General features: G+C 42.7%; 1 protein-coding gene across 1 annotated transcript in view; it reads right to left on the bottom strand.

The window, feature by feature from the left end:
- LOC133155266 (adhesion G protein-coupled receptor L3-like) overlaps window positions 1-13,748 on the bottom strand; it is a 100,129-nt gene that overhangs the window by 9,016 nt on the left and 77,365 nt on the right. The window contains exons 15-20 of the mRNA XM_061280449.1: window positions 13,455-13,660; window positions 13,204-13,380; window positions 10,000-10,209; window positions 9,055-9,275; window positions 6,320-6,386; window positions 3,613-3,704 (exon numbers count right to left, since the gene is read on the bottom strand). Coding sequence (XP_061136433.1) covers window positions 3,613-3,704; window positions 6,320-6,386; window positions 9,055-9,275; window positions 10,000-10,209; window positions 13,204-13,380; window positions 13,455-13,660 — 973 coding nt within the window. The remainder of the gene's footprint in view (window positions 1-3,612; window positions 3,705-6,319; window positions 6,387-9,054; window positions 9,276-9,999; window positions 10,210-13,203; window positions 13,381-13,454; window positions 13,661-13,748) is intronic.

Here is a 13,748-nt window from a genome sequence, read left to right on the forward strand (position 1 = left end):
AAAAAAAAAAACTGGCCTTTGTGAATATCGCAAAAAAAAAAAAGACAACAATAGTCAGGTCATGTCAAAATTAATAAATAAATAAATAAGATTTGTAAGTTGCCAGATTCAATTTTTTTGTGACTCAAATGACAATTTGGTGCTGAGGTTGAAAGTTTTGATGGATTGTTGTAAATTTCCGTGCGATCCCAAAGTTTGCCGCGACTCACAACGCTACTTTTCTGGTGGCATGTGTCACACTCATAAATCATGTCATCGAGTAGGGATTCGGGTTCTTGGTTTTTCGAGTGTGAGGTCAAATGAAAAATGGCTTTGAGCGGGAATGGGGGTCGACAATTTTCCGAAATTTCCCTTACTTGATCTTGGGTTCGTAATCCTGCGAGCTGGGCAAAAAAAAAAAAAAAGTGAGAACATAAAGAAGAAACGCATGACCCAAATTATGTGGTAAACATTAGGAGGAGGGGGCGGTGACATCGGAAACACATCACGAGCGACATTTCCGTCGTTTCGGACAAAAGGACTGATTTGTGATTTACCGTCCGGCATTATCTCTGCTCACAGGAACATCCAGCCGTCGTCGTAAACACTGGCAGACCTTCGCGTTTAAAGCACTAATAAATGGCTCAGGTGTGGTGTGAAATGTGTGATTTATGAATTCCACATCATTTTCCCGGGGCTGTCTTAATGACCTGGCGGGAGCGGGTACTTCATCAAGGCAAGCACGATGCCAAGAGTGGGCAAAAAAAGCAGAGCGCTGTCCTCTAACTAGAGGTCATCAAGAATACTGACTCTTGCAGAAAAAATGCAAATAAACTAGAGAAAAGGAAAAATGTAAGGCTGATACAACAAAAATAAATAAAATGAATAAATAATGTGATTGTTTCCACAATTTCAAAGATCTTCGCTACTTCTATTCTTCTGCGGGACATAAAAGTTGCGGTTATTGGGCTTTTGGGAGAGATCTCAGGATGAACCTAAAATGCACTATAAATGTTCCAGGTGAACTTTGGGAAACTTCTGAATGCACAATGTCTGAATTTTGATCCTCAGCAAAAGAACAGTTGTGCAAGAAGTACGGGAACATTGTTGCACATGACATCCAGAAATTTAGAAAATGTCAAATTTAATTCCAATATTTCAAAATTGTATTCATCATGTATAAAATGTCAAGGAGAACCAACTCTCAGCGTAATGCAGTCGAGAGAAGGCAACTCGGAATAAAACTCGAAAAGTTTCATTGCGCTCATCACCAAACCGAAGCACTAAAAATTGCCAATTTGGTGCCATCAAATTGCTATCAATTTCCTGCAAATTCACTCGAATGAGCAGAGGTGTCAATCATTGCGACACCGTGTGGCTCATTTCCCGTACGAGCCAAAGATAAATGCTTCGCCGGCCTCGAGAGTATGCAAGAATCATGAAAAAAAAAAAAAGTATTCAAATGTACACTGATATTGAACTGCGCGACATAATACTCAAAGGTGCTTCAATTTGCAAGACAAAATATTATTCAGTGAAAAAAGTATCCTGTAGAACATTTTCATCAAAGCCACCAAATCAGAATATTAGGAACACCTCCAGGTGTGGTTCGGTGGGGTCCTTGAGCCATCAATTAGTAGACCGAGTAATGTGCCTATTTTTCTTTAAAATTGCTTGATCAGCAAAATTAATTCAATAACAATAAAGTCAGGAAAATAAAAACTTGTTCAAATTGACTTATTTGAACAGAACAAAATATTAAAACAGGAGACAAGTAAACTTATAGAGCCACAATAATAAACTATTAAATGTAAATTAAAATAAAATAAAACTTTTGGGGGAGCTTGGGAGCAAAAACATCCAATACCTAATCCGGGAAAGTCAGGGAGGGCAAAATCACGTGAAAAACACAACAGCCACTGTAATCTACACTGAAAAAAAATACGGCGTCTTACCAGTGCAACTCTACAATAACGCATCCGTCGTAATAACGATGGCTAAAATGAGGAAAGAAACAAAATCAAGGTGAAAATGATAAAAGAAGAACACAAGAGAATGACGCAAAGCAGCGTGGTGACATTGTGAGACAACAACTTGGCGTGACAGCAAAATCCCTACTCGCATCAAATCAAATAAAAAGATAAAAACAAGCCCAAAGTCCCGACGACAAATAAGCTGCCGTTCATGTTTACACGTAAAGCGGAACAACCTTGACTTGGTCATGATGAAATACAAGCACAGATTGCCGCCACCGTTGCTGTCATTTCTCTGAGTAATGGGCTTTACCTTAAAATAAAAAAATAAAATAAAATAAAAAAAACAACTGTCAGATGAATGAGGGCTGCCAATTTTGTGGCGGTCACGCGGAACGTGGCTGACTGTTTTGAAGTCACGTTAGGAGCGTGCGTGGCTTAAGGCGCATTAGGGGAGCTCGGCGTTATCAATCATAACCGCGGGAACGTGACACGACTCGTCGGAGGGGACCAGAGGAAAGCGCCGCCTTTGAAAATATCTTGAAAGCGACAATGTGGAAGGGCACCGACTGTCTGATGGAGCCTCGGGTCCGTCCACAATTTGGAAAAAATTTGAAAAACAGGAAAAAAAAATTAAACTTAATAAATAAATAATAAATAATAAATAAATATTATATAATATTTAATATAAAATATAAATATTAATATATATATATATATATATATATGCTTTTAAAGAATAATATTTTGTGGGACAAAAATATTCTTTGAAAAACAGGATAAAAAAATATATAGACATCCATCCATCCATTTTCTGTACTGCTGTATCCCCACGGGGGTCGCGGGCTTACTGGAGCCTATCCTAGCTGTCATCGGGCAGTAGTATTTAAAATTTTTTAAAAAATGCATGACGAGTCTATTAAATGTTGAATGCTAGATGGTAAGTGTCATAAAACTCCGCCTCCTGCCTCGCTCTATGGGAGCAGTACACATTCTGTCACTTCACGATTGAAAGTTTAGAAATTTTTTAGACCTTAACAAGTGAAAATAAGGTCAGGTTCATTTATGCAAATTGCCAGAGGTGAGGAGTCCGTTAAAACTTGTTCAAATACATTTGTAATACGTTTGAATGCACTTGTAGGCCGAATGCTTAATACTTTTTTTTACTGACAGTCTTCAAATAGTGGCGACAGGGTGTCAATTAGCCACGATGGAAGCGCAGCAAAAAAAAAAACCAGTGACGTACTGTTGACGACTCTTTTTAATTAGCCAATGGCGGGCCGGCAAAATTTACTTCCGCGTATTAACACAACTTTGTCCACCCATTTGTGCTTTTATGACATGACTCATGTCTCGTCACAAAAGCCGATGTCGTTACAGTGGGTGGCTTTTGTAAAGCTTTGCAGGCTTTTTTTTTTTTTGGTCAAGGGCGCTTTGATGTGGATGGCTGGTGTGGCGCCATTTTGACCAATGACAGCATCATAAATTGGCAATTTGATCGTTTTTCCTAGAAATGATCATAAGCAAAGAACACGCCTCGCTTCGGCGAGGCTTCATTAAGCATAAGGGTATAAAAAGGCAGCTCCCTTAGTGCCGTTTCAAAGCGCACGGCATGAAAATAGGTCGGCATGGACGCTAAGTGCAATCCGAGTGCTCTTACTTGATGTTGTCCAGGCAACCGGAATCGGGCTTGAGGATGGCCGTGTGATGGAACATCTTGTAGAGCGCAATGCCCAGGAAGATCACGTTGAGCTGCGGGAAAGAAGCCGAGACGCATCTATTCATTTCAAATCAGACCACTTTGGAGCGTAAAGTCCGCCTGCCCCTCACTTTGCCAAACAGAGCGCAAAATTCTACGAAACCTCCATGATGGTACAAGCGCAAGCCCCCACTCCCCCCCCCCCCACCACCACCCTCACAGACGAACGCGGCCAAGGATGACAGATGCGTACTTGTAGGAGCGAGCCCTTCCACCTGACTTATTCATATGCTTCTCATCTTAGTCACACCAGAAAAAAAAAAAAAAACAGCAGAGTGATGCATTTAAAAACAAAAACTTATTCCTTTCTGGAAATTGGCAAAACTCCACACAAGCAAATTGAATCTCATTTGCCCTAAAACCGCCTGGAAAGTAAAAATTCGATATTTTTTGTTTTCCACTGAATACTTGCGCCGGCTTGAAATATTCACATCAAATATGAATTATATCCTATTGAATTAATTTTTAATGCAGCGTGTGGACTTCCAAGAGAAAGGATGTACAAAATTGGACACACTTATCATTTTATGAGTGAAGCACCAAGCTGGAAAATGGTAAAAGGGGAAGGAGTTACGTTTAAAATGTAAACCTTGAAAGCATTAAATAAATAAAAAAGTTTTTCTCTCATGTCAGGTTTTTGGCAGGTTATTAAATCAGGATTTTGAGATTTTTTTTGTTTTGAAGTTTGACCAATAAAAGCTTGCACAATACGGATTTGATTATTTATATACAGTTTTGTATGTCCCTATTGTCTATAAATGTGTTTTTGTTTATTTTTGTGTTTCTAGAATGTATATGTCATATTTTCTGCAATGGATTAATGACTCAAACAGAGGATCCACCATATTTATTCACGGGATTCAAAATAGCATTTTCTATGGGTTTCAATATGTCACTCATTCTTTCAATTTTTCAGATTTTTTTTTTCCAGGTAAAATTCCCCCGGGACAGATTAAAGAAAAAAAAAATGACCAAATCATCAGTCACGTTTTACCTTTTGATTGCAAATTGAAAAGAGACAGAACAAAACATCCGATTCAATAGGACATCTCGCTTTGCAAATTTAGGCAATTTTTTTTTTTTTAGAACAGAGGTGACAAATTGGAACATTATTCATTCAACAAAGCCAAAACCTCTTGAAAGCAACGAAAAAAAAATCACCCATGTTGAGCTCATTTCTAAGGATTCCCGAGCCCATTTTAGGAGCACCTCGAGCTATTTTAATTGGATTTGTGCTCCAGCACACCAACATTGATATTCTCCTTGCTACATTGACGAGAGAAAGGAATGCGTCACGACACGAGGCGACCGCCGGGATATATGCTTTGCTGTTGTCGCGCGATTCCCAAAAGTGGAGCGTGACGAGCGCCGCGTCGTGCATGTCAGGATTTAGCAAGTGGCAGGAAGCCGGGCAGGAAGATTGCTGCTGTAGATCATCCAAGTGGGATGAAGCCAGAATGTTTTCTGACATGTTTGTTAATCCGCATGGCCATGAATAATCTTGAAATCACCGCTTGTCTATTATCAATCCAACCAATGAATAACCTTTGCAGGAACAGGGTGAAAAACAATCGTTTTTAAGGTATGGCTAGCTGTTGCCGCTAACAGAATAAAATGGCTTCAGATTTGTAGCTCACCTTTTACATACACCTGAACCTCGATTTTACACCCTTCGATTCCACGCGACTTCCTGTCTAGCGCGGTTTGGTCATGGACCCAATTTCTTTTTGCTGTAAAGACATTTTCAGGTAGTATTTTAAATGGATGATATAAGGACTGAGGCTAAATGACTAGCGCGTAAACTGTAGCGCTAGTAGTTTGATGGATTCCCGTGACTTATTTAAAGGTGTTGATAATAAGAAGTCGGGCTTTTAGAGCTTTATTACAGTGTTAGGGACGGCTGGGATTGTTTTTGATTCAGAAAGGGAAAGTCAAAAAAACTGCTTCGGCCACCCAACAACATGCTTTTCTAAAAAAAATAAGACTTTCTATACAAGACGCTTTCGGGGTTAAAGCAATTCCCAAATTCTGCGTAAAATCAAGATTTAGGAGTAGTTCTTACTGATCAATGGATTCAAAATGAGGATTAGATCCCAGGACTCCTCTCGCCGGTGATTCCATTTTAAAGCATTGCCGTGACTCGGCTGGAATTGAGCCACAGCTACTGTTTTAAAGCTGCCCGATCGATAAAAGATCTTCAGAAAACTGGAAAAATATGAGCCATTGTGTTGTTATCTTGGCACAATTGGCCTTCTCCGTGCGTGCCCGCCGAGCAAGGAAACAGGATGACAACAAAAAAAGAAGGTAGCGAAGTAAGGGAAGGAGGATCAATCATAATCACAGTGTGGATTACTGTAACACAGTTCACTCTCCTTCCCTGCCTTCTCCCTACGATTGGTCTCCGCCGGCAACTGCGACGGGGTGACAAATTGCAATAAATTCACCGTGCCCCTCATTGGTTTTCCTTGGCGGCCACGAGCCCGCCGGTGGGGTTTGCGTTCGACAGGGCAGAGAGGGCAAAGAAAAGGATCTGCGCGGGCCGTTTATGCGGCGACCCGCGGGCTAAGTAGGGTTAATGAACACAAGGTTGGGGGTGGGCCGCGCTTACCATGATTATCAAGGTTGCCGGTCCGATGAAACTCCAAATGAAGTAGGTGTCAAGGCGAAGCCAGCAACTGCAATGACAAGCGTGGACAAGGTTGTTAGCAATGGTGTACGTAAGTGATTCTCAAACCGAGATTCTCAGACCTCCGTCTGTGAAAAAAAATATCAATTCAAAAAGAATGCTAATCTATATAATATTTCACTGGGGTCACCAAGAAAATGAACATCAGGAAGGTTCACCTTGTATTTAGGAAACATACTATATGCTACATGCTAACAACTACTTGCTATATGCTAACTGCTATGTGCTACGTGTTGAGCGGGTAAACATATTGGATGAAACAAATTTGATAATGTGAAATGTAAATTTGGACAAATGTCTCTTATTTAAAGAAAGTTGAAGGATCCCTGGTGTACAGTTTGCGTCTTTAGCAGCCACTAAGGTTTATTGAATTGTCCGACAAAGCGAAAAAATGGCCAATGGACCAACATAAAGGCTGATGAAGACCAGAGCTCAGCCCGATTTGCTTTCAATTTGCCGGGTTAAGGTAGAAAATTAGCGTCACAGATGATAATTTATGGACGATTCAATTAGTTGCAAATTGAATCCCGACTGTATCAGTCCAAAGGAATTGTTTCGACCTCGACCCGGACCCGCAAGCCCCGCCCGTTAAAGCTTGGCGACAAAGCGTCTTACAAGCTTTGACGACTGCGCGGGGGGCGCCGCAATCACGACAATAATGAAACCGCGTGTCCCTCTGACCTCATAACGAGACGAAAGAAGAAGAACAGGAAGTGTGGGAAAGGGACGGAAGATGGAATGTGACTCATGGCTTGTGGTTGAATTATTAATTGTCTAATCTCCGCTGCTTGCTGCTGATAGACATCTCCATTTTTTTTTTGGGTGAATCAAAAATGACTTTCTTCGCACTTCCCCAAGGGAATAGTCAACATCCTCGGTTTGGAAACGAACCGTAATGTTTATGGTTGCGGTCACTGAGAGTGATCTCGGTTGGGAAAGCTTATGTGCCCTTCCGGAGATGAGTTCAAGGTCATCAGCATTTTGCCAGACACAAACGATCTTAAAATGTCTCTGTTGGTCTCGACAGACTGAATTTGTACAAGGTCACGGTGGGCAAAGTCAAATTCATAAACGGCACTAGTCAAGCACAACTGATCTTCGAACTTCCTACGATGGTTTCTCTAAATTTCAGAGACGGTTCTGGAACGTTTACAATGTGACACCATCTGACTTCTGATTTTAGAGGCTGAGGCAAGTTTTACGGCAAATTAACCCAGAAAGGTGGGCCGACCGATTGGTATGATTCCGCTCGGTCAAGAGACTTTTTCTGGAAATGAGTCTTACGTGTTAGTAGCTGTGCTTACTGACAGTGAAGCTTACTCTGACTGACTTGTCCACAAATAAAAAATGTGATGGTCTGGAAAGTAAATCTGTTCGGGCAACCAAACACATCTAAGTCGAGTCAATAAAATAGACCACCCATTTTGGCTCTGTTCCCACGGAGGAGGCGTCTCCGATTTCCACGAGACAACAGCCGACGGAATTGAGAACGGTGCAAACAACGTGTTTACGCCGGCTCAACCTTTTGTCTCCTAAAGGCTCGACGGCGCTTTGAAAACAAGAGCGACTACTTTATCAGAAGTGACAGGGCTTGATGCCTTTCCCTGAGACGAGGGCTCGGAGAAAAACACACACGGACGGCGTAACGAAGAGGGAAAAGGCGCAAAACAAAAAGATGCGCTGGCAGCTCTTCAAAGCGTGCCACCGCCTGCACCTTCCGTTATATATCAGGCGCAAGGTTGGGTTGTTCATTTTTGCCTCCTTCCTCAGATGGCAGACAGATTTAACGACTCGGTGGGCGGCCGGAGCTGCAGGCGTGTCTTCAGTCTCCACCGGTGTGTCTTTGACTTTTGGAGAGCATCAAGTTTCTCTCCCAAGTTTCTCACCCCCGTGTTACTTTTCTCCAACGCGTATCCCTCTTGAGGAACCGGCGAGAAAAACGTGGGCAGCTCAAAACTGCCTGCTCCTGCTCGAGGGGAAGGGGGCTTTCTACTCGAGATTTCCACATCTGAAGAGAGGCGACTATTCTTTATTGAAGGTAACAAGTCATTCAAAAGCTACCCTCATCCTTCAAGAGCCCGGTGTAATTGTTCCACCGGTGGCGGGCGTTAATTATTCACGTGAGGGTGGCAAGCAATCGCCGCCATCCATCACCACCGACTGAGATTTTCCGCGTCTCGAAACGTACCAGCTTGTGTGTGACATTAGCGTGACGCTAACTGCATGCTACTTATCATGGGAAATTGGTTGGTATGTCTCATAATAATTAATAAAAGGAGGCTAATTGAAAAAAGGAAATTATTTGATGGACATAGCAAATAATGCTACCATAGGGTTAATGAAAGAAAATTGGGTAAAGAGGTTAAGAGAGGGATTTATTTGAGGGTGGCAATTATTTATTTGAGAGCGATAACATAGCTAGAGACTAACTGGGATATGGTGTCAATTATTTGAGGAAACATTTTTTAAATTTTTCCTAAATAACTGACACACCCGTCAACTAAATGGGGTGCAGCACCGATTAAAGGACTTCCCATAGGCGAGAATGCGATTTAATTATTTGGATGACACATTTGGCCTATTCCAGGAGAAATTGGGTATTTTGTTCACATATTTGAGTCAGGTATACATTTTTGATGTTCTACACCGGTACTCACGCTCTGTCCGTGCCGTAACTTCGGTAGTCCACCGCGGCCGAGACGGCCACGACGAGCGCCGGGACCCCGTAGCCCACCAGGTAGAAGTAACGTCGACGTGAGTGCTCGCTCTCAAACACTTCCACCAGCAGGATGTAAAGCTGCACGCCCTCCAGAAACATCCATGTGAATGCCGCCAGGAAGAAGAAGTGCAGCAGGGCGGCAAAGACGGCGCACGCAATCTGAACGGGAGGGAAGTTAGGGGTCATTTGGTCACGCAATTTGGGAGAAACGTAGAATTGCGGCGGAATACTCAGGTGGCAAATGCACGAGCTGCCGCCGCGTTAAGGTGAAATGTTTAAATTGTCACCTTCTTCTCTAACATTATATAGTGCGTACACAGCGTTGACTAATTATGTGCGCAGTTGAACATTACTAGCTTATTTTGTCCCTGAAATTGATTCAATTAAACGTGTGAAGGCTTGAGTGGACATTAATTGTGCTCCGTGAGAGAGCCATGAATCGCACCCATAAAATCTTATGGAAGGCAAAAAGCATTTGAATGAATGCACAAGATACGTCCTTAAGGCATTCATAGCCGCACTGAAATTATGCAAAAATCTAGCCGATTATACCCAACAATATTTGTATTATTTTTTACAAATGAAAAGATATATAGAATTTTATCTAATGATTATCATGATTTTGTAATGTAAATAAAATTTAAAAATATTTATATTTAATGATGTCAAAATGGTTGTTGAGGCAACATTGACATTAGGAATAATATAAAAAGTAAAAGAGTAAAAACCTTATTATTATTATAATTATTGCATTTATTGGTAATGTATAATTTTACATTAAATTCCAGATAGTATATGTAATTTAATTTATTTATTACTACAGGATGAATAATATTACAATATATATAATATATTATAATATTAGAAGGAAGTGGAGTCTTACCGGCTGGTCGGCCCGATTGATCCCAATGAGGAAGAGTGACTCTGCGATGAAAAGGCAGAGGCACAAGTTCTTGTGGATGGTGTTGCGGTCGCTTTGGAGGCCACGGAAGAAGCAGAAGGTGAAGAGGCTGACCAGCAGGCACACCAGCGAAAGGAGGATGCCAACCCAAGTGATGACATCCAGAAGTATGTCATGAACTGGGTCTGTGTTCTGGCATAAAAAAAATCCAAAAAACACTTCCTGTTATGATGTTTCTCCCGAAAAGCAAAGATGTTCCCCGGTCGATGCGACCCGGGGTGTGATTAATGCTCCAACGGTGTCAGAAAGGTTGTTTATCTCTTTATTAACTCAACTTGCAAATATATAGTATGTGAAATGAAAAAGTACCCCGATAAATTTGGGCGCAGAGGAAGATAATATATATTTCCGTACATAAATCCCGGAAAAATATTTTTCCAGCCTCGAGGCGGATTACCTGAGGATTTCCCGTCTGGATGCTCCGTCGTGAGCTAACGACTCGCCATCACGATGCTAATGACAAAGACTAAAATATTTTTAAAAATCTCGTTCCCCGTGTATGAAGCTTAAGGGAGTGACATCTTGATTTATTAACTAAACATAATTACTGCCTCCAAATACTTGGGTCAGCTTTTGAGGCGTCTTAATTTCCCAGAGGGCGAGTCCTCTTTTTCAGGCTGCTGGGCATTGATTTAAGAAAAAAAAGAAAGTCTTCAAAAGCGAAGCGTACAAAAGCAAACCACCACTAAAGATTCCGTCTCTAAAACTGAAATCTAAACTACGTCGCCGAGACTATCGTGGCAAAGTTTGATGCCTCGCTCTAACGGACTGGCTTGCAGCGGAAAGTTATGCCGCCATGCTCGGCAGGTGCAAGGCTGATGCGTCGGGCGACGTTAGCTTCATAGCATCGTGAGAGCGAGGACCCCGAGGTCCCCGGGCCTAGTGAGCTGTACAAGCTCTATCCATCACACTCTCACCTTCAATCGAAAGAAAAAAGAAAAAAAAGAATGCACGGGAGAAAGGCTGATGCTGAAACACAGTGAAGGGCAGCGAGTGTATCTACACCTCAGTGATGGATTTACTGTGAAACGATTTCTTTATTCTTGGTGGTGGATGATGGCCGCGAGCCACAATGCCTCTGCTGGGAGGGAAGGGGAAGGGGGTTGAGCTGGGGGGCTCAGCTAAGGCGGGTTGCCAAATGATGCAATCTGCAGCTCACCTCACGCAAAAAAAAAAAGGCCTCCATGATGCGAGTACATAGAAGGTGTTGGAGGCGAGCGGCTGTCATTTTCTGGCATTGGCTCACTGTGTGACAGGCCCCAAAGCTACTTTAGGAAACATATACGTACGGTATGTACAACACGAAGCATTTGGGATTCAGTCGGCATGTCAGGAGGAAAAAGTCTCAAAAACACATCCAGGAAAAGATACAAAACAGTTGCCATTTTAACAGAATAGCCCCGAAAAGAACAAGCTATTTGGTAGGTAAAGAAGTCGGCCATTTTGGTTTGAAGTAGCCATTTCTGGTAAATAGCGTCATCTGGAAATAACGTGCAACCTGTTCCAAAAAGGATCAATGTATTTTATATCCTTTTTATATTTCATCTCAAATTTCGATGTACTGTGTACAACAACAATAAAGGCAATTCTGATTCTCTGGTAGGTAAGGAAGTCAGGTATTTTGGTTTGAAGCAGCCATTTTGGCTAGGTAGCATCATCTGGAAATAACGTTCCAAAAAAAAAAAAAAAAATGGAATCCAGTTTGTCTTAGCAATGTGTAATTTGGCTGTCTTAAGAAACGGCGAACACAAAGGCACAGAAAGTCAGCCATTTTAGTGGCCGTTTTCAGGTGACCTTCAAAAAACATTTTTTAAATTGTTGAAGCATATCCCTCATGGCTGTGTAAACAAATCCCGTGTAAACATATCTGTGTCGTCTAGATTATATGTCTCTTCTGTTCGGAATGATCCGATTTCGACATGTGCGACGCGAGTGCTTTTGATGTGTCGCCGACGGCGATAACCTTGAGACGTCCCGTCGCCGAGCCTCGGGACGCGAGCGCGACGAGATGTTTGAAATTGGTGATAAATAATCACATTTGGCCGTGGGATTTAGAGCTTTTTAACATTGCACATTTCTCGAAGTGCTCCATGGGCATTCGGTGAATGTCAAACAGCAAACCAATGCGGTGGAAGTTTTCAGGCATTGCTTTGAACAGCCCTCTTTTTATCAAACCTGCAAATGTAACCTGGGCGCTGTCTATTGGAGGGAGGAATTTATTTTTCAACGACTACTTGGTGTCTATTCAAACAACAGACACTATTTGAGGAAGTATACAGATTGTGATTGTCTCTTGCAGGGCGGCGTTTACATTTCAGTCGCCGACTCGCATACTCGAGTAAATAAGTCTCCTTGGTTCCGATTCAAATCAATCATGGGTGGTGTCATTGGCCTATAGACTATTTTAGGGAGAAACGCTATCAATGTCAAACAGCAGAAGCTTCCTTTTCCCACTCGCCGCCGCTCTGAACAACCTTTTTAAAACCCTTCTAATACGGCTACTTTTGAAATTCAAATGCTCCATTTGTGACCATTTGTGACAGCGGCTCTTTGAAATTGACTCTCAAGAAATATAGAGTAGGCAGGATGAAGCCCGAGGGGGGGGGGGGGGGGTTGTATAGAGCTACCACAAAGTGCCACTGTTCTCGACGAACCAGTAAGTCTAAATCAGTGGCACATCCCAGCGGATGATGGAGAGGGTGATATTTGGGGAGCATCCATCAATGTCGTCGCCCGAGTACCTCCACCGCGGCGGCGGCGAAGCGAAGCGGCGACGCCAAAGGACAGTCAAGGTTGCCTTTGTTTGCGCGTACATTGGAGGCGGCGATGACAAGAGGGTGAGGACGGCAAAAGGTGGGGAATGACGGTACGGGACACGGATGCCATCCTGACAGCTGTTCCGACCGTCATAAATCGGTGGCTCGGGTCACATGACACCTGGCTGTATTTCAAGTCCGTACAAGTGGAGTTACGCGTTGGGCTTCATGCTGAGAGACGAAATAAAAGATGATTTCCTTTTCATCGTGCCACACTTTGGTTTATCCCGACATAGGTTGTTTGGTTTCCAATCTTTTGTGATGTCATGAATGAAATCCAAAGCCTGAACAGGTTTTACCAGCGTCCTACCTTAACATCCACGTGGGCCATGAGGACGGCAAAGTTAGTGAGATGGGTGCAGGAGCAGGTGGTGTGCGTCCTGTTGTTGCCTAGCAAGCGACAGTCCTGCGTTGACCAGTAGCCGGTCATGGTTCGCTTGGAGTAGCTCCAGAATGAACAGTTGGGGTTAAAGTTCTCCTCAGATTGCTGTGGGAGTCAGAGTGGACAATTAATGATGTTTTGAACGCTCTTTATGTTAAGTTCTCTTTCTTCTTGCCTACCTGCAGGTGTCTTATGGTAAAGATGACCGGGTCGGAGAGGTAGACTTTATTGGCGTCCTTGTTGATGGTAGCCGTGATCACCGGCGAGTTGACGATGACAGAATAATTGGTCGCCATGGCGTCGCTGCCCAACTTCATGCTGGCGTTCTCCGTGGACAAGTACACGCCGATGTGCTTGTAGAGCACGAAAGCGATGCGGATCTCGCCTGTGAGGGAGGCCGAGAACAATCGCGACAATTACGCACTACACTTTGGGAATAAAGCAGCCGTTTTCTAAAACTCAACGCCGCCAAT

Source organism: Syngnathus typhle, linkage group LG1 (genome assembly GCF_033458585.1).
Source record: "Syngnathus typhle isolate RoL2023-S1 ecotype Sweden linkage group LG1, RoL_Styp_1.0, whole genome shotgun sequence".
NCBI classification, from domain to species: domain Eukaryota; kingdom Metazoa; phylum Chordata; class Actinopteri; order Syngnathiformes; family Syngnathidae; genus Syngnathus; species Syngnathus typhle.